This window comes from Rhinichthys klamathensis, unplaced genomic scaffold, assembly GCF_029890125.1.
Source record: "Rhinichthys klamathensis goyatoka isolate OS25496 unplaced genomic scaffold, OSU_Roscu_1.1 h1tg000394l_1, whole genome shotgun sequence".
In the NCBI taxonomy this organism is placed as follows: domain Eukaryota; kingdom Metazoa; phylum Chordata; class Actinopteri; order Cypriniformes; family Leuciscidae; genus Rhinichthys; species Rhinichthys klamathensis.
The window spans coordinates 4,940-25,000 of NW_026606896.1; the positions used below are offsets into that span (position 1 = coordinate 4,940).

Genomic DNA, 20,061 nt, shown 5'->3' on the forward strand with positions numbered 1-20,061 from the left:
TAAAAGTGCATCTGTCCATCATAAAAGTGCATCTGTCCATCATAAAAGTGCATCTGTCCATCATTAAAGTGCATCTGTCCATCATTAAAGTGCATCTATCCATCATTAAAGTGCATCTGTCCATCATAAAAGTGCATCTGTCCATCATAAAAGTGCATCTGTCCATCATAAAAGTGCATCTGTCCATCATAAAAGTGCATCTGTCCATCATAAAAGTGCATCTGTCCATCATAAAAGTGCATCTGTCCATCATTAAAGTGCATCTGTCCATCATAAAAGTGCATCTGTCCATCATAAAAGTGCATCTGTCCATCATAAAAGTGCATCTGTCCATCATTAAAGTGCATCTGTCCATCATAAAAGGGCATCTATCCATCATAAAAGTGCATCTGTCCATCATAAAAGTGCATCTGTCCATCATAAAAGTGCATCTGTCCATCATTAAAGTGCATCTGTCCATCATAAAAGTGCATCTGTCCATCATAAAAGTGCATCTGTCCATCATAAAAGTGCATCTGTCCATCATAAAAGTGCATCTGTCCATCATTAAAGTGCATCTGTCCATCATTAAAGTGCATCTGTCCATCATTAAAGTGCATCTATCCATCATAAAAGTGCATCTATCCATCATAAAAGTGCATCTGTCCATCATAAAAGTGCATCTGTCCATCATAAAAGTGCATCTGTCCATCATTAAAGTGCATCTATCCATCATAAAAGTGCATCTGTCCATCATAAAAGTGCATCTGTCCATCATAAAAGTGCATCTGTCCATCATAAAAGTGCATCTATCCATCATAAAAGTGCATCTGTCCATCATAAAAGTGCATCTATCCATCATAAAAGTGCATCTGTCCATCATAAAAGTGCATCTGTCCATCATAAAAGTGCATCTGTCCATCATAAAAGTGCATCTGTCCATCATTAAAGTGCATCTGTCCTAAAAGTGCTCGAATCGGTCTCTTAGGGGTTAATAAAGGCCTTCTGAAGCGAAGCAATGCGTTTGTGTAAGAAAAATATCCATATTTAAAACTTTATAAAGTAAAATAACTAGCTTTCGGCCAAACGAACATACGAATTCCACTTAAGTGTAAAGCGCAAGAAGAATGTCATATACATCTATGACTTCAGGGTGAGTAAATCATGTGCTAATTTTATTTTTGGGTGAACTATCCCTTTAATGGGAAGATTAGCTAAATGTTATTAGAACATATATTTGTTAGCAGGGATTTCTCCACAGAACATTGAGAAGAAACTCAATAGAGATGAACTCACAGTAGACGTCCACCCTGATGGACTTGATGGCCGGGGACCCGAGACCGTTCTCGGCCTTACAGTAATACCGTCCGCCCTGATGTCTCTGGATCTTGGAGATGTGGAGGGTTTCGTTGAACACGCTGGAGTCCTGGAAGCGGTCCGAAACGCTGCCTGCCGTCTTGGTCCATCGAATCTGCACCAGAAAGAAAAATGGGTAACACTTTATTTTACAGTGTCCTTGTTACATGTGTGACCCTGGATCACTAACCCAGTCACGAGTCGCACGGGTGTTTCTGTGGCAATAGCCAACAATACATTATATGGGTCAAAATTATCGATTTTTCTTTTATGCCAAAAATCATTAGGGTATTAAGTAAAGATCATGTTCCATGAAGACATTTTGTAAATTTCCTACTGTAAATATATAAAACATTTATTTTTGTGAGTGAATGCAGCACAATCGCCAACATAAATGCACAACTTTAAAGGAGATTTTCTCAATGTTTAATTTTTTTTACACCATCAGATTCCAGATTTCCAATAGTCGTATCTCAGACAAATATTGTCCAATCCTAACAAACCATACATCAATGGAAAGCTTATTTATTCTGCTTTCAAAATATGTATAAATCTCAATTTAAAAAAAAATACCAATGTGACTGGTTATGTGGTCCAGGTTCACATATGTTACAAGTACTTACCGTAGTAATAACAGTAAATCATGCATAATTGCAAGCAACTAACCCTCAACCAAATCCTACTCTAACCCTATAGTAAGTACATATTGTTAATTAATATTACTCAGTACTTAAATGTATAATTACATTGTTACAATGACACCTTAAAATAAAGTGTAACCAAAAAATGACTTAAATCTCTAATCGTATACCATTTCTCCCGTTACTCGACATTCAAAACTTCAACCCAAGTATTCTGCACTTGGCAAACACCACAGATCAAGTTTTTCACTGGTCAATTTGGAGAATTAGCTCTATTTTGCTTCCATAATATGTCGTCTTCCAGACTAGTGGAAATTTAAGATTTTATTGCACTTTATCCATTTGCATCTGTAGATTTCAATTGCACTACATAACCTTATAAAGTTTTTATCTCCACTTCAGAAGCACTTACATGCACCAAATTTTACAGTTTTATTCCTATCTATATTCTGAAGGATTTTACTGAGGGGTTTGTTCATATACCATTCACTTGATATTTATTTAACACTTTATTCCTAAAAAAACAAACAAATTCTGGTATGTTGAAAGTATTTTCTGATTTATGAAGTGATAAAAAGAGATTTCCAAAAACCCTTAACTCTAATATGCCAACAAAATCAAATAAGAATTTTGAAATTCACTGTTTAGATATCTTTTTTTGGAAATTAGTGCATATTTGATTAGATAATGCCTAATTTGCATATACACATACTTTTTTTATAAAACTTGTGATACAAATCAAATGACAGTGGAAGTATGCTGAAATCAAGATATTAGTTATTATTTTTACCCTATTTACCTGTGGTGCCTTGCCTTAAAGGTCCAGATTTTAGACACTTATAATAAATGCAACAGAAACAATATTTTGCACATCTCTTTATAAAACCCAACAGCATATATAAGCCACCCACACTCCACGTTATGCATCAAAACTCTGCAAGGCAAAGCTTGTTTGTCAGAATAAATCTGGAACGCATGAAACTTCATTGACCCGACCTTGAAAGCAATGAATCACGTTGTGAATTAAACTAGCTGCTTACACTTTAGATGCTTTCTGCTTCTGTCACAAGCGTATTTATAAATGTTCAACTCCTTTAGTCACGAGCAGGGATGAGATGTGGGAGAAACTCATGAACCGAATGTCCCGAAAACCATTCGTTTCCAGGATGTTTTGTTTGTAGTTCTCGATCCTCAAATCAACTACATTTCTGACATTCCCTTGTAAAAAAAACCCAAGAAGTCCACTTTAGCATAATTTTAAACAGAGGTCTTTTTACGGAAATAATTTAATTTAATTTAAAAGAATTTGCTTAGGTGTGAACCGAGATACTTAAATGCATGTTGTTTAAAATTAAATAAAATATATTCTAGTTTAAATTTACATTAAATGAATGTAAGAGTGCTCTTTACCCACTTATACTTACATCTTTATACGTAATTTCATAAGTACTTCTATTGTCTTTAAAATATGGTTAGTACTGCCATCTGGCAAACATTTTTGATAAGCTAAAATATAATTTAATGACTTTTCTATGGAAAGTTGTGTCATGTATTTAAATATATTTATTATGATGAAGTTGAAATTTAGTACATTTAAGATATATTAACTTGAAGTGTACCATGAAATAACAAACTACAGTTAAAATTTCAATCAAGTAATTTACATGTACTTTTCTTGAAGCACGACACAAGATTATTAAAACTTTGAAGTAAAACTTAATCTGAAATTATTGCAAAGTGCACTTTTTAAAAGTGTACTTTTTATGAAAGTTTACTCTCTTTAGGTACAATTAAGTGGCCTTTTATTTAAATTTTTTTAACTCCAACTTTAAGATTTGAAGTGCACATCAAGGCATTTACGCACACTTGTTGTTTCCACAAGGGTTTTGAGTTTCGTCGTGTGTGTGTGTGTGTGTGTGTAGATGCTGTGTGGCACTATGTCACAGTCACTCGTTTGTCAAACAAATGCCAGCGCGAGTCCTCTGGGAACCCCTCCTCGCCATTTCCGTTTGACAATGCCAATGTCAATTTAGCTCTGCTAAGACGTTGTGTATTCTGCGGAGTCAAGCCGAGTGACAAGGTGAACCACATGCTGCCATTCACTTTACTCCAGCATCACGTCCCAGTCGCAGGGAGATTACCGGCGTGTTGCTGTGGAAGCGAGGGGAGGATCGGATGGGGATTGAGCGTCCCAGTCATGGGATCTTGGGAAAGTCGGGACACGTAGAAGGAGGGTCTGTTTTTGTCAATCAGGATTTGTTTCAGTCTCTGCTTCGGGATGAACTCATTAGTCCTACACTGCAAAAAATGCTTTTCTTACTCAGTATTTTTGTCTTGTTTCCAGTCCAAATATCCAAAAACTCTTAAATCAAGATGCATTTACTAGATGAGTAAAATGCCATTAGATATCATGTCTTGTTTTCTGGGGGGGGGGGGGGGGGGGGGTCATGTGATGATTCATGTGACACTGAAGACTGGAGTAATGATGCTGAAAATTCAGCTTTGATCACAGGAATAAATTACACTTTACTGTATATTCACATAGAAAACAGCTGATTTACATTAGAATAATATTTCACTGTTTTTACTGTAAACGTTAAAAAATCGTATTATTATAGTAATTAAATCCACCACACACAGTCAGCTCAAATAGGAAGGTTAAACTTCACAAACATAAATCCATAATAATATAAAAAAAACTTTTAAGGGCCATTAAACACATGGAGCGCTGCATGTGATCCCCGAAGACACGTGAGTGAAGTATTTGCCTATTTAACACACAACAAGATGTTTCTGTGTGAAAGCCTGAGAGAACCGACAAACTCTAAATCCTCACTGTCGGCGCTTCGTGATTAATCTGACAGTCATTTCAAACCGAGGTGTTGTTGTGAATATGAATCGAGTTGGCCGTGATCTTTGTGAGAACATTCAACAAAGACGAGCCGGAAACCCAGCCACAGAAACAGCAACACAACAAAGCCCCGAAACTGCCGAGAGAAAGAGAATATGCCTTTACACACAGTTCAAATGAGTCAAGGTAGAGCAGAAAGGACAGTGTACTTTCAGTCATGAGATCGAATTAACGCTAGATGTTTTGCTATAATTTACATCTAATGCTGGGTACACACCAAAAGATTTTTTACATCTTATAAGATTTTCAAAATGTGTTAGACCACAAACATGAGGACAAAAAAATCCTAGATTTAAGCGTTTTGCTCCTATAGTGTGTGGTGTGCCATGATGTGACAAAGACAGCACACCACACACGAACAGATTTTCAACCAGAGTCTCCACAGTGAACAAAGGAAATCTCACAAAATCTCGTGAGACTTCAGAATAAGCTTGGCGGACGATATGCAGGAAGAAATTGCGATGATAGTGTTTGGAATGATTTTCACAGAAAAACATTCGTGCTGTTGCCACAAATCAACAAGCTGATCCTCCATCTCTGCTGTCCACATCAATTTAACTTTGTGCAACGCCATGACTGCGTTTGTTATGCTTCCGTCTTCCATCATCTCGCTTTCTGATTGGATATTGTTTCGATTCACGTGATAATCTCCAGAGCGAGCGCGCGTTTGTCATCGGGGTTCCCCCCACACATCAGGATTTCTGATCGTAAATATTCAACATGTTGAATATTTACGATTCGCGATCGGGGCGCCTCCGACGTTCTTCCGAGCAGGTTCGGACACTCTCTTAACACACCTCACACCAAAGGAAAATCTGATAAGATAATCTGTAGAACCATCAAGATAACCGGGACATAGCTAGGATTGTCGGAAGGGGGAAAATCGGCCCAAAATCAGCCCGATTATCTTTTGGTGTGTACCCAGCATGAGGAATATTTCTCATGTTTCTCAGTTATTTTGCTTTATTTCCAGATTCACAAATAGACTCGTTCTCACACTAGAGCTCGTTCACACATGCGATCTCTTCAAAAACGGTGCTTTAAATCTCTTGACAAACTCAAAGATGTCAAACACATTATGTATTCTATATAAAAGACACAGGTTGCACTGAATGTCAGCTTGCTTATTTTGCCCAAGATACGGATTTATTAAGTCCACATGTCATGCAAACATGAAACTGCTTCTTTTCTAAATCTGTCGTTCCAACCATAGATCTCCATAATAAAGGCTAGATGTCTTACGGCGGAGTCTCTATCGTCATCACCGGCGGCCATCTTGTCACAGGCAAGGCTCTGTGGTGCCTGATGTAAGATGAGTGATCAGCACCAACACAAATACTCTCATCTCGCTGAAATCTTGACGGATTCACAAACGGTTTGGTTTCTTACAAACGTTATTAACGTGGCTATAATTCTGGATGATTATTTATTGATACACTTATTATTCATAAGTGTGCAGTGTCATAACTACATCTCTGACGTTTATAACGAACCAAACCGTTTGAAAATCGGTAGAAATTGAGCAAGTTATGGTTATTTAAAAAGTACATGCACCATTAACACACAATGTTACGAGTGAGCGAGCTGCCTGTGGCAAGATGGCCGCCAGTGCGGACGTCGACCTCCATTGGCCAGCAGCGCGGACGAGACATCTAGCCTTTATTATGGATATCTATGGTTCCAACTACACAACTTTGTGATGCTTTCAGGAAACACACACCCCTGTTTACTTCCTGTCTCTATGAAGCCCCTCCTTCTGAAAGCACACTGTGCGCTGATTGGTCGGCTGGAGCAGTGTGTTGTGATTGGTTGAGCGCTTCGGGTGTGTTTGGGAAATGCCCCGCCCCTTTCCATAACCACCAGTTTAACACACTACTAACTAACTCAGTACTTGACTGCAATAAGAAGGACATGAAATTGCATGTTTTATACAGTTTATTAGACTTAAGAATGTGTGATATTAAATCAAAATGACATGACAACAGGTGACAATTAACTCCTTAAAGGGACAGTTCACCTAAAAGTCATCATTTTGTCATGTGTCCCGCATGTCATTTAAACCTGTATGTCTTTCTTTATTCTGTGGAACTTTAAAGAAAGCAAAAATAAGTCATATGACGATTTTTAAAAGAAACAGACTGAAATTTGCTCTTATATTCATTTTAATATATCTCGTCACATTTAGTATGTCGAGTTAATATTAGTTTGTCTCTGAATGTCAATGATATCAAACTTTTCAGTTTCTCGTCAATTGGGTTTGGATGAGTTGAGTAAATGATGACAGATTGATCACATCTGGGTGAATTATTACTTTATTATTAAAGTAAGAAGAGTTGATAATTGTTGCTCCTGAAAGGAAAAAGGTGACACTCAAATTGATGTTTGGAGACATGCACTTTTTTCTGAAAACTAGATTCTTATATTTTGAAAGATTTAAACTAGCAGAAGCGAAGATTCATGAATGGAGAAGCTCTTAGTTTAAGCTCTGGATTAAAACTGTATATGAGTCGCTCAGGATAAGAAACATCAGCTGAGTGAAGACTAATGCACATTATAAAGCTTTTCTCCCCAGTCTCAGGCTTAAAACCAAAACCAGGCGACAGACGGCTGTGAAAAGCAGATCAATCTGAAATGATGCACACACAAATAAAAGATGTTCTTATCTCGTGCAAATATCTAAACATTATTAAATCAACCCTTTCAGGAAAAAACACATGCATTTTCCACATGTGATCACATGTATTTCACACGGGAACGGTTCCAAAACCATGTTTCTCATGTGCAAAGTACTGTACATGTGAAAATCATTTACTTAAGCAGCAAAATGACTTTAGATATGAAGTCTTTTTTTCTGAAAAAATGTGTTTACGCTTTAAAAAAGAACAAATATCTGCCAATGAGGTCAGAAAAATCATCTTGTTTTCCCTTTGAATTACATTTATTTTTCTGGCCCCATTATTTGTTCTAAGTTGCTTTAAACACAAACTCCGTTTTCAGACTTAATATCTTCAGTCATGTTTGCTTCTCCAGTAAATGTGTCTTGATTTAAGAATGTTTAGGTATTTGTGTTGGAAAACGAGACGTATGAAGGTTGAGGACGCATTACGCCGGTACACGAGATCTCCCGTCCAGAGGGACGCTCGCCCGACTGGTGGCGTAATCCGAGAGGCGAGCAACAAATGGAGGATTATAAGCACTTATGCCAAAATTACACGAGGATATTAATACTACATTTCCTTAAAATCAACATTGAAATGATCTCACATGTTGATTTATTTCTTAAAGAGGACATTTTATGCTTTTCTCCATGTTCATCTGTGTTTAGTGTGTGTGATGTTGCTGTTTGAGGATGAAAAAGTGAGTTGTCCTCTATATCAGTGTTCCTGAACTCCTGAAACGCCTCCATTGTAGTCTCGAGTTTCTTCCGAGAACGAACGCGCCACAATATTCCTCATTATAATAATTAATGCACTGAATAAAGGGGCGGGGCCTGGTTGAGTTAGTTAGTAGTGTGTTAAACTGGCGGTTATGGAAAGGGGCGGGGCATTTCCCAAACACACTCGAAGCGCTCGACCAATCACAACACACTGCTCCAGCCGACCAATCAGAGCACAGTGTGCTTTCAGAAGGAGGGGCTTCATAGAGACAGGAAGTAAACAGAGCGTTACTGACAGACTGGGAAGAGAGGAGCCGCAACAATGGAGAATATGAGGAGAATAATCAACATTCAAGCAGGAGAACCTGTTCTAGTAGAGCCTGAAACAACACCTTTAATAGTTTTAGTTTCAGAAACACTGCAGAAGAGGGATATTAATGAGATGCTGAGACTCACTGTCCATATTAACGGCCTCAATAATGATCTGTTCTCAGGTGCTTCGTCTGGTTTCATATATCAAAGGTTTCTCTCAGCGAGTGAGGTCTGAGAATCTCCTGCTGTTCGGGAACGGCGTTCCCGGATCCGGAGCAGCAATCCCGAAACCTGCCCGTGGCTGGACCGGAGCAGACATCTTAATGATCCGATTTCAAAGCAGACACCAGGAATCTTTGATCTCACCCGTTTAAAAGTTTTAATTAAGCGTTGGAGTGTCACACATGGCCGGTGTGTCTCACTAACTCAACGGGCTTCACCTTTTCATCTGAAATATAGGGATCAATACCGGCTGTGTGTGACTGCGCTACGCTGGAGTGGACGAATGAATGGGCTGTGTATTGATCAAAGGCGAATTAAATATTAATTAGGGTGAATGGGCAGAGTCAATCCCCAAGACACCGACAAATAACATTTCATTTATCCAATCCGGCAAATTGAGCTCGATGCAAATCAATCTCCTGTTTAAAGCCGCTTCTAAATAAAGCACAATGTAAATAAATATTTGAGGAAAGAGGGATTTCTGTAGAAGATCAAGCCGGAGAAATGGCTCACATTGAACGACTGCTGCTTTCACTATTGAAGTTACCATAATTAATGTACAAATTGGTAATATTCACATCTTTTCTACAACTCGACCTCTACACTTGACTGTTGCAAAGTTATGAAATAACAAACAACTGAAATGGCGAATAGATGGATGGATGGATGGATGGATGGATGAATAGATGGATGGATAGATAGAAAGATGGATGGATGGATGGATGGATGGATGGATGGATGAGATAGAAGATGGATGGTTGGATGGATGGATAAGATGGATGGATGAGATAGAAGATAGATGGATGGATGAGATAGAAGATAGATGGATGGATGGATGAGATAGAAGATAGATGGATGGATGGATGAGATAGATGGATGGATGGATGAGATAGAAGATAGATGGATGGATGGATGAGATAGATGGATGGATGAGATAGAAGATAGATGGATGGATGAGATAGAAGACGGATGGATGGATGGATGGATGAGATAGATGGATGGATTAGATAGACGATAGATAGATGGATGGATGGATGGATGGATGAGATAGATGGATAGATGAGATAGAAGATAGATGGATGAATGGATGGATGGAAGGATGGATGGATGGATGGATGGATGGATGGATGGATGGATGTATGAGATAGATGGATGGATGAGATAGACGATAGATAGATGGATGGATGGATGGATGGATGCATGAGATAGGTGGATGGATGAGATAGAAGATAGATGGATGGATGGATGGAAGGATGAATGGATGAGATAGAAGATAGATGGATGGATGGATGGAAGGATGGATGGATGAATAGATGGATGAGATAGAAGATAGATGGATGGATGGATGGATGGAATGATGGATGGATGAGATAGAAGATAGATAGATGGATGGATGGATGGATGGATGGATGGATGGATGGAAGGAAGGATGGATGGATGGATGGATGGATGAGATAGATGGATGAGATAGAAGATAGATGGATGGATGGATGGATGGATGAGATAGGTGGATGGATGAGATAGAAGATAGATAGATGGATGGATGGAAGGATGAATGGATGAGATAGAAGATAGATGGATGGATGGATGGATGGATGGATGGATGGATGGAAGGATGGATGGATGGATGGATGGAAGGATGGATGGATGGAAGGATGGATGGATGGATGGATGGATGAATGAGATAGAAGATAGATGGATGGATGGATGGATGGATGGATGGATGGATGGATGGATGGATGGATGGATGGATAGAAGGAAGGATGGATGGATGGATGGATGGATGGATGAGATAGAAGATAGATAGATGGATGGATGGATGGATGGAAGGATGAATGGATGAGATAGAAGATAGATGGATGGATGGATGGATGGATGGATGGAAGGATGGATGGATGGATGGATAGATGGATGGATGGATGGATGGATGAGATAGAAGATAGATGGATGGATGGATGGATGGATGGATGGAAGGATGGATGGATGGATGGAATGAGATAGAAGATAGATGGATGGATGGATGGATGGATGGATGGAAGGAAGGATGGATGGATGGATGGATGGATGGATGGATGGATGGATGGATGGATGGATGGATGAGATAGAAGATAGATGGATGGATGGATGGATGGATGGATGGAAGGATGGATGGATGGATGGATGGATAGAAGGATAGATAGATAGAAAGAGTAACAAATAAAAATTACAAAAAATACATACATTCATACATATATACAGTAAATAAATAAAATAAATGAATAAATATGAAAACACAAAATACATATATGCATAGAGTAAGTAAGTAAGATAAGTGTCCATCAGGGAATAAACTGCTGTAATATTTGACCTCTCGAACAGCAGTTCAGCAGAACAACACATGATGAACATCTGCGACACACACCTCTGGATATCAGTGTGTGACGCACATCTCTCTCTCTCACACACACACACACACACACACACACACACACACACTCACTCAGCCGGCTGCTGTCCAGAACACACACTCGACACCGCCAATCTCATCTGGCTTCTGGCGCTCGCTGAGTGATAAATAAAACTGGTTTGTTGGCTGGCAGCATTTGAGGAATTGAAACATAACAGGGTGTGTGTGTGTGTGTGTGTGTCCAAACACTGACGAGCAGAGAAATCAGAGTTTACGATCCGCGTTTCACTCTCTGATGACGTCAGTGCGCAGGGGAACAGGCTAACGATCTTTTAATCAGGAAAATAACGTGTTTGACTGTAAATTAATATTAATGGCCGCTACAATTCTACAGCCATTAGCAAAAAGGTCATTTTAGACCTTTTTTTTTTTTTTTTAAGTAAAATATTGAGGGGGGAAAAAAGGCAAAATTCACATTTATAGCTGTGGCAAAATAAAATTTTGCATGCAAGTTAATTTTTTTGTTTAATTGAACTTGCATGTCTCTGCATTTATTGCAGAAACGTATTAAATAAATCAGTCCGCAAATCAGTCCATTTGGGGAGAAATAACACAATCATAAAAAAGTTCTGAGATACGAGAACGAACACGTCACAATATTCCTAATTATAATAATTAATGCACTGAATAAAGGGGCGGGGCCTGGTTGAGTTAGTTAGTAGTGTGTTAAACTGGCGGTTATGGAAAGGGGCGGGACATTTCCCAAACACACTCGAAGCGCTCGACCAATCACAACAAACTGCTCCAGCCGACCAATCAGAGCACAGTGTGCTTTTCAGAAGGAGGGGCTTCATAGAGACAGGAAGTAAACAGAGCGTTACTGACAGACTGGGAAGAGAGGAGCCGCAACAATGGAGAATATGAGGAGAATAATCAACATTCAAGCAGGAGAACCTGTTCTAGTAGAGCCTGAAACATCAGCAAGACTGTGTGAAACGGCATAATAGCTCCTCTTTATAATAACTGCATTATAACTGATTTGCAGTTGTATGTTATCAGTCTAAAAGTCTTATTCTTTATCTAATCTTGAGTCTGAACGCAGAAGCATCAAGTTTCTCCATCATAATGGATGTTCTATGGGTTAACGGCGTCCGTTGTGTTGGTCATATTCATCTGGGAAATATGTGGGCAGAGCAGATGAACACTCAATTAAGACATTAATAAACACGTCTGACACCTTCCCTCAGGAGAGGTGAACTTTGCTCACGTTTCGAGCTTTATTTCACTGATGATAAAAGAAAACCACTGTTTTTTCATGCACTGCTCAGTTTTGAAGAGTGAAGCGGTTTGCTTTTGTCATGTAAACATCTGACTGCAATTAAGTCTGTACTCTGATTGTTGGAAATAATCACATAATTGTTGCACGTAGTTATTGACTTCTAACCTGACTCCGCCAGATGGATTTGCTCCGCATATCCATCTGGAAACCTTCCGTTGAAGTAGTTTTGGTAAGGGGCGAAAATACTGGTTAGCTGATTGGCCTATGTTGGTGATAGACGGGCCAAATCAACCAATCAGATCAACGAAGCATATGACGTACTAACAGAGCGTATCTTTTCCTCTGAGAAAAGCCTCCAGAGCAGTGTTTTGCTCTTCTTTCAGTGAAGAAATACTCTGTAATTCCGATAAAACTTGCTCGATAGCCACGCTGATGCTAGTTTCATCCGCTGAAGCCGACATGTTCTTTAGACTGAACTGACGCGCTTCTCGTTGCGTCACACCTCAACCCGCCTCAAAGCCAACGCTGATTGGACATTCGTTTGGTGAACTGCTCCCAAATTTTCTTTAACGGAAAGTATCCAGACTGATCTGCGAGTGAAACCTTGAAAGCTCGCGAGATCAGGATGGTCTCACGAGGCTAATTGACTTCTGCACTTTAAGCCTCTGGTGCTCTTCACGTGTTTTTTTGTCAATGAAATGAATGTACTATATTTTAGTTTATTTAATATTTTGTATGTTTAGGGGATTTTTTTATACTAAATTATATTTACGCTGTATTTTTAGTCCATTTATTCACTTTTTAAGCGTAGACCTGAAAATGAAATGTCCATCTTAAACTGTGGAGAATCTCGAACGCTTTAGAGCGACAGACTAAAGTTTGATCTCTTTTTAAACACGACACTCGGCAGATTATTGCTGAAGTGAATAAAGTTTTAAAAAGTGAATTAAAAAAAAGTAACAGAATTTGATGTTTTGTTATGATTTTTTTTACCGGTATATGAAATATATATTTTCAAAAACACGTTTCACTCTAAAACTGCAAGAAAATCAAAGCCATAAAGCTAAGCAAGTGTGTGTTCCGCATGTGAGCTGATCTCTCAGTAAAGGAGCGTTCAGGGAGAGTGTGTTCGGCTGCAGTTCCAAACGCTTCCACTAGAGGAAACTCTCCATTCATTTCCAATGCGGCATTTCTGACCGCGAGGAGCACAAGTGGGACTATTGTTCACAGCACCATTAAACCTGTTCAGATCAGGCCCATGATTTATGTGTGTGTTCAAAACCTTTACCAAGTTTTAATACGGAAGTCGAAAGAGATTAAAGTCAAAACATTACGAGAATAAAGTCGCAATATTTTGAGAATAGTCAAAATTACGAGAATACAGTCTTCCGTAAAAGTTATTAAAAGTGTGTGTGTGTGTAAATAAATTAGTTTGTGAACTGAAGTCGAACTGCCTCGGAAATTAGTACTTTTATCTGGGCTTTCAAGAAAAGGAAATTTTACAGGTGCTAATCTCTAATCGCGAAATTATATTTCGACTTTATTCTCGTAATTCTCGTGCGTGTTCTGGTTGTGCGTGTTCTGGTTGTGCGTGTTCTGGTTGTGGTTCTGGTTTTGGTTCTGTTTTGGTTGTGGTTGTGCGTGTTCTGGTTGTGCGTGTTCTGGTTGTGGTTCTGGTTTTGGTTCTGTTTTGGTTGTGGTTGTGCGTGTTCTGGTTGTGCGTGTTCTGGTTGTGCGTGTTCTGGTTGTGGTTTTGGTTTTGGTTCTGGTTTTGGTTGTGGTTGTGCGTGTTCTGGTTGTGGTTGTGCGTGTTCTGGTTGTGGTTCTGGTTTTGGTTCTGTTTTGGTTGTGGTTGTGCGTGTTCTGGTTGTGCGTGTTCTGGTTGTGCGTGTTCTGGTTGTGCATGTTCTGGTTGTGCGTGTTCTGGTTGTCCGTGTTCTGGTTGTGCGTGTTCTGGTTGTGGTTTTGGTTTTGGTTCTGGTTTTGGTTCTGGTTGTGGTTCTGGTTGTGCGTGTTCTGGTTGTGCGTGTTCTGGTTGTGCGTGTTCTGGTTGTCCGTGTTCTGGTTGTGCGTGTTCTGGTTGTGGTTTTGGTTTTGGTTCTGGTTTTGGTTCTGGTTTTGGTTGTGGTTGTGTGTGTTCTGGTTGTGCGTGTTCTGGTTGTGCGTGTTCTGGTTGTGCGTGTTCTGGTTGTGCGTGTTCTGGTTGTGGTTTTGGTTTTGGTTCTGTTTTGGTTGTGGTTGTACGTGTTCTGGTTGTGGTTGTGCGTGTTCTGGTTGTGCGTGTTCTGGTTGTACGTGTTCTGGTTTTGGTTTTGGTTTTGGTTCTGGTTTTGGTTCTGGTTGTGCGTGTTCTGGTTGTGGTTGTGCGTGTTCTGGTTGTGGTTGTGCGTGTTCTGGTTGTGCGGGTTCTGGTTGTACGTGTTCTGGTTTTGGTTTTGGTTCTAGTTTTGGTTCTGGTTTTGGTTCTGGTTTTGGTTCTGGTTGTGCGTGTTCTGGTTGTGGTTGTGCGTGTTCTGGTTGTGCATGTTCTGGTTGTGGTTGTGCGTGTTCTGGTTGTGCGTGTTTTGGTTGTGCGTGTTCTGGTTGTGCATGTTCTGGTTGTGGTTGTGCGTGTTCTGGTTGTACGTGTTCTGGTTGTGCATGTTCTGGTTGTGCGTGTTCTGGTTGTGCGTGTTCTGGTTGAGCGTGTTCTGGTTGTGGTTGTGCGTGTTCTGGTTGTGTGTGTTCTGGTTTTGGTTGTGCGTGTTCTGGTTGTGCGTGTTCTGGTTGTACGTGTTCTGGTTGTGGTTGTGCGTGTTCTGGTTGTGGTTGTGCGTGTTCTGGTTGTGGTTGTGCGTGTTCTGGTTGTGCGTGTTCTGGTTGTGCGTGTTCTGGTTGTGGTTGTGCGTGTTCTGGTTGTGCGTGTTCTGGTTGTACGTGTTCTGGTTTTGGTTGTGCATGTTCTGGTTGTGCGAGTTCTGGTTGGGCGTGTTCTGGTTGTGGTTCTGGTTGTGGTTGTGGTTCTGGTTTTGGTTCTGATTCTGGTTCTGGTTTTGGTTCTGGTTTTGGTTTTGGTTGTGGTTGTGCGTGTTCTGGTTGTGCGTGTTCTGGTTGTGCGTGTTCTGGTTGTGGTTGTGCGTGTTCTGGTTGTGGATGTGCGTGTTCTGGTTGTGGATGTGCGTGTTCTGGTTGTGCGTGTTCTGGTTGTGGTTGTGCGTGTTCTGGTTGTGCGTGTTCTGGTTGGGCGTGTTCTGGTTGTGGTTCTGGTTGTGGTTGTGGTTCTGGTTTTGGTTCTGGTTCTGGTTCTGGTTTTGGCTGTGGTTGTGCGTGTTCTGGTTGTGCGTGTTCTGGTTGTGCGTGTTCTGTTTGTGGTTGTGCGTGTTCTGGTTGTGGATGTGCGTGTTCTGGTTGTGCGTGTTCTGGTTGTGTGTGTTCTGGTTGTGGATGTGCGTCTTCTGGTTGTGGTTCTAGTTGTGGTTCTGGTTCTGGTTGTGGTTCTAGTTGTGGATGTGGTTGTGGTTGTGGTTCTGGTTCTGGTTTTGGTTTTGGTTTTGGTTCTGGTTCTGGTTCTGGTTGTGCGTGTTCTGGTTGTGGTTCTGGTTGTGGTTCTGGTTGTGGTTCTGGTTCTGGTTTTGGTTCTGGTTCTGGTTCTGGTTGTGCGTGTTCTGGTTGTGGTTCTGGTTGTGGTTCTGGTTCTGGTTCTGGTTCTGGTTCTGGTTGTGCGTGTTCTGGTTGTGGTTGTGGTTCTGGTTCTGGTTGTGGTTCTGGTTTTGGTTCTGTTTCTGGTTCTGGTTGTGTGTGTTCTGGTTGTGGTTGTGGTTGTGGTTGTGGTTCTGGTTGTGGTTCTGGTTGTGCGTGTTCTGGTTGTGCGTGTTCTGGTTGTGCGTGTTCTGGTTGTGCGTGTTCTGGTTGAGCGTGTTCTGGTTGTGGTTGTGCGTGTTCTGGTTGTGCGTGTTCTGGTTGTGGTTGTGCATGTTCTGGTTGTGGTTGTGCGTGTTCTGGTTGTGCGTGTTCTGGTTTTGGTTGTGCGTGTTCTGTTGTGCGTGTTCTGGTTGTGCGTGTTCTGGTTGTACGTGTTCTGGTTGTGCGTGTTCTGGTTGTGGTTGTGCGTGTTCTGGTTGTGGTTTTGCGTGTTTTGGTTGTGCGTGTTCTGGTTGTGCGTGTTCTGGTTGTGGTTGTGCGTGTTCTGGTTGTGCGTGTTCTGGTTGTGCGTGTTCTGGTTGTACGTGTTCTGGTTTTGGTTGTGCATGTTCTGGTTGTGCGAGTTCTGGTTGTGCGTGTTCTGGTTGTGCGTGTTCTGGTTGTGGATGTGCGTGTTCTGGTTGTGCGTGTTCTGGTTGTGGTTGTGCGTGTTCTGGTTGTGGATGTGCGTGTTTGGTTGTGGATGTGCGTGCTCTGGTTGTGGTTGTGCGTGTTCTGGTTGTGCGTGTTCTGGTTGTGGTTGTGCGTGTTCTGGTTGTGCGTGTTCTGGTTGGGCGTGTTCTGGTTGTGGTTCTGGTTGTGGTTGTGGTTGTGGTTGTGGTTCTGGTTTTGGTTCTGGTTCTGGTTGTGGTTCTGGTTTTGGTTCTGGTTTTGGCTGTGGTTGTGCGTGTTCTGGTTGTGCGTGTTCTGGTTGTGCGTGTTCTGGTTGTGGTTGTGCGTGTTCTGGTTGTGCGTGTTCTGGTTGTGTGTGTTCTGGTTGTGGATGTGCGTGTTCTGGTTGTGCGTGTTCTGGTTGTGCGTGTTCTGGTTGTGGATGTGCGTCTTCTGGTTGTGGTTCTAGTTGTGGTTCTGGTTCTGGTTGTGGTTCTAGTTGTGGTTGTGGTTGTGGTTCTGGTTCTGGTTTTGGATTTGGTTTTGGTTTTGGTTCTGGTTCTGGTTGTGGTTCTGGTTCTGGTTGTGGTTCTGGTTGTGGTTCTGGTTGTGGTTCTGGTTGTGGTTCTGGTTCTGGTTTTGGTTCTGGTTCTGGTTGTGCGTGTTCTGGTTGTGGATGTGCGTGTTCTGGTTGTGCGTGTTCTGGTTGTGGTTGTGCGTGTTCTGGTTCTGGTTGTGCTTGTTCTGGTTGTGGTTGTGCGTGTTCTGGTTGTGCGTGTTCTGGTTGGGCGTGTTCTGGTTGTGGTTCTGGTTCTGGTTGTGGTTGTGGTTGTGGTTGTGGTTCTGGTTCTGGTTTTGGTTCTGGTTCTGGTTGTGGTTCTGGTTTTGGTTCTGGTTTTGGCTGTGGTTGTGCGTGTTCTGGTTGTGCGGGTTCTGGTTGTGCGTGTTCTGGTTGTGGTTGTGCGTGTTCTGGTTGTGGATGTGCGTGTTCTGGTTGTGCGTGTTCTGGTTGGGTGTGTTCTGGTTGTGGATGTGCGTCTTCTGGTTGTGGTTCTAGTTGTGGTTCTGGTTCTGGTTGTGGTTGTGGTTGTGGTTCTGGTTTTGGTTTTGGTTCTGGTTCTGGTTCTGGTTGTGCGTGTTCTGGTTGTGGTTCTGGTTGTGGTTCTGGTTCGGGTTCTGGTTCTGGTTTTGGTTCTGGTTCTGGTTGTGCGTGTTCTGGTTGTGGTTCTGGTTCTGGTTGTGGTTCTGGTTGTGGTTCTGGTTGTGGTTCTGGTTCTGTTTCTGGTTCTGGTTGTGCGTGTTCTGGTTGTGGTTGTGGTTCTGGTTGTGGTTCTGGTTGTGGTTCTGGTTTTGGTTCTGTTTCTGGTTGTGCGTGTTCTGGTTGTGGTTGTGGTTCTGGTTGTGGTTGTGGTTCTGGTTGTGCGTGTTCTGGTTGTGGTTGTGGTTCTGGTTGTGGTTGTGGTTCTGGTTGTGGTTCTGGTTGTGCGTGTTCTGGTTGTGCGTGTTCTGGTTGTGCGTGTTCTGGTTGTACGTGTTCTGGTTGTGGTTGTGCGTGTTCTGGTTGTGCGTGTTCTGGTTGTGGATGTGCGTGTTCTGGTTGTGGATGTGCGTGTTCTGGTTGTGCGTGTTCTGGTTGTGGTTGTGCGTGTTCTGGTTGTGCGTGTTCAGGTTGTGGTTCTGGTTTTGGTTCTGGTTCTGGTTCTGGTTGTGGTTCTGGTTTTGGTTCTGGTTTTGGTTGTGGTTGTGCGTGTTCTGGTTGTGCGTGTTCTGGTTGTGGATGTGCGTGTTCTGGTTGTGCGTGTTCTGGTTGTGCGTGTTCTGGTTGGGTGTGTTCTGGTTGTGGATGTACGTCTTCTGGTTGTGGTTCTAGTTGTGGTTCTGGTTCTGGTTGTGGTTCTAGTTGTGGTTGTGGTTGTGGTTCTGGTTCTGGTTTTGGTTTTGGTTTTGGTTCTGGTTCTGGTTCTTGTTGTGCGTGTTCTGGTTGTGGTTCTGGTTCTGGTTGTGGTTCTGGTTCTGGTTTTGGTTCTGGTTCTGGTTGTGCGTGTTCTGGTTGTGGTTCTGGTTGTGGTTGTGGTTCTGGTTCTGGTTGTGGTTCTGGTTCTGGTTCTGGTTCTGGTTCTGGTTGTGGTTCTGGTTGTGGTTCTGGTTCTGGTTTTGGTTCTGGTTCTGGTTGTGCGTGTTCTGGTTGTGCGTGTTCTGGTTGTGGTTCTGGTTGTGGTTCTGGTTGTGGTTCTGGTTTTGGTTCTGTTTCTGGTTCTGGTTGTGCGTGTTCTGGTTGTGGTTGTGGTTCTGGTTGTGGTTCTGGTTGTGCTTGTTCTGGTTCTGGTTCTGGTTGTGGTTCTGGTTCTGGTTCTGGTTGTGGTTGTGGTCTCACCTGTGGCCGCGGGTGTCCGGTGACCAGGCAGGACAGCTCGAGTGTCTCTCCCTCTCGGATGGTGTAAACCCGCTCAGAGTAGCGCTCCTCCTCCACGTTACACGCGTGACCCGAGTGCACGATGCGGACAGTAGGTGGCGCTGTGGAGAGAACACACACAGTCACTCTTCACTATTGTTGCACCGGTGCTCGTATTGAAGCTGGGTAAAGTTCACAACATATAGCAATAACACATCTAACCTCGCATTTTACAGTTAAATGTGCCGTTTTTGAAAGTAAAAAAGAACAAGCCATCTTATAATTTACAGTAAAAAAAAGCATGAATTGATATTCCAGGAATTCCCTGAATAACACTGTTTTTCTTTAATAATTACACTTCTTAATAGTTCTTGTTATCAGTTATGTAGATTAGAATTATGTTACAACTAATACTGGCAGTTAATAATTCGGAATAATTAGGATTTTTAAAAAAAGAGTCTCTTCTGCTCACCAAAGCTGCATTTATTTGCTGAAAAATACAGTAAAAACAGTGTAATATTACTCCAGTGTAAATCATCTGTTCTCTATGTGAATATACAGTAAAGTGTAATTTATTCCTGTGATCAAAGCTGTATTTTCAGCATCATTACTCCAGTCTTCAGTGTCACATGATCCTTCAGAAATCACTCTAATATGAGGCTCAAGAAACATTTATGATTATTATCAGTGTTCATATTTTTATGGAAACCGTGATACATTTTTTTTTTCAGGATTCTTTGATGAATAGAAAGTTCAAAAGAACAGCATTTATTTGAAATTGAATCTTTTGTAACATTATAAATAACTTCACTGTCACTTTTGACCAATGTAATGCATCCTCTATGAATAAAAGTATTACTCCAAAATTCTTACTCAAAACTTTTGAATGGTTGTGTATCACAGATTTTACAACAAAAAATAAATAAATATAAATA

At 41.4% G+C, this 20,061-nt stretch overlaps 1 protein-coding gene across 1 annotated transcript in view; it reads right to left on the reverse strand.

The window, feature by feature from the left end:
• Positions 1-1,275: 1,275 nt before the first annotated feature.
• LOC130070089 (MAM domain-containing glycosylphosphatidylinositol anchor protein 2-like) overlaps positions 1,276-20,061 on the reverse strand; it is a gene marked incomplete at its 3' end in the record, with an annotated part of 76,972 nt that continues 58,186 nt past the window's right edge. Inside the window, exons 2-3 of the mRNA XM_056234372.1 lie at positions 19,109-19,248; positions 1,276-1,450 (exon numbers count right to left, since the gene is read on the reverse strand). Of these exons, the coding sequence (XP_056090347.1) occupies positions 1,276-1,450; positions 19,109-19,248 (315 nt within the window). The remainder of the gene's footprint in view (positions 1,451-19,108; positions 19,249-20,061) is intronic.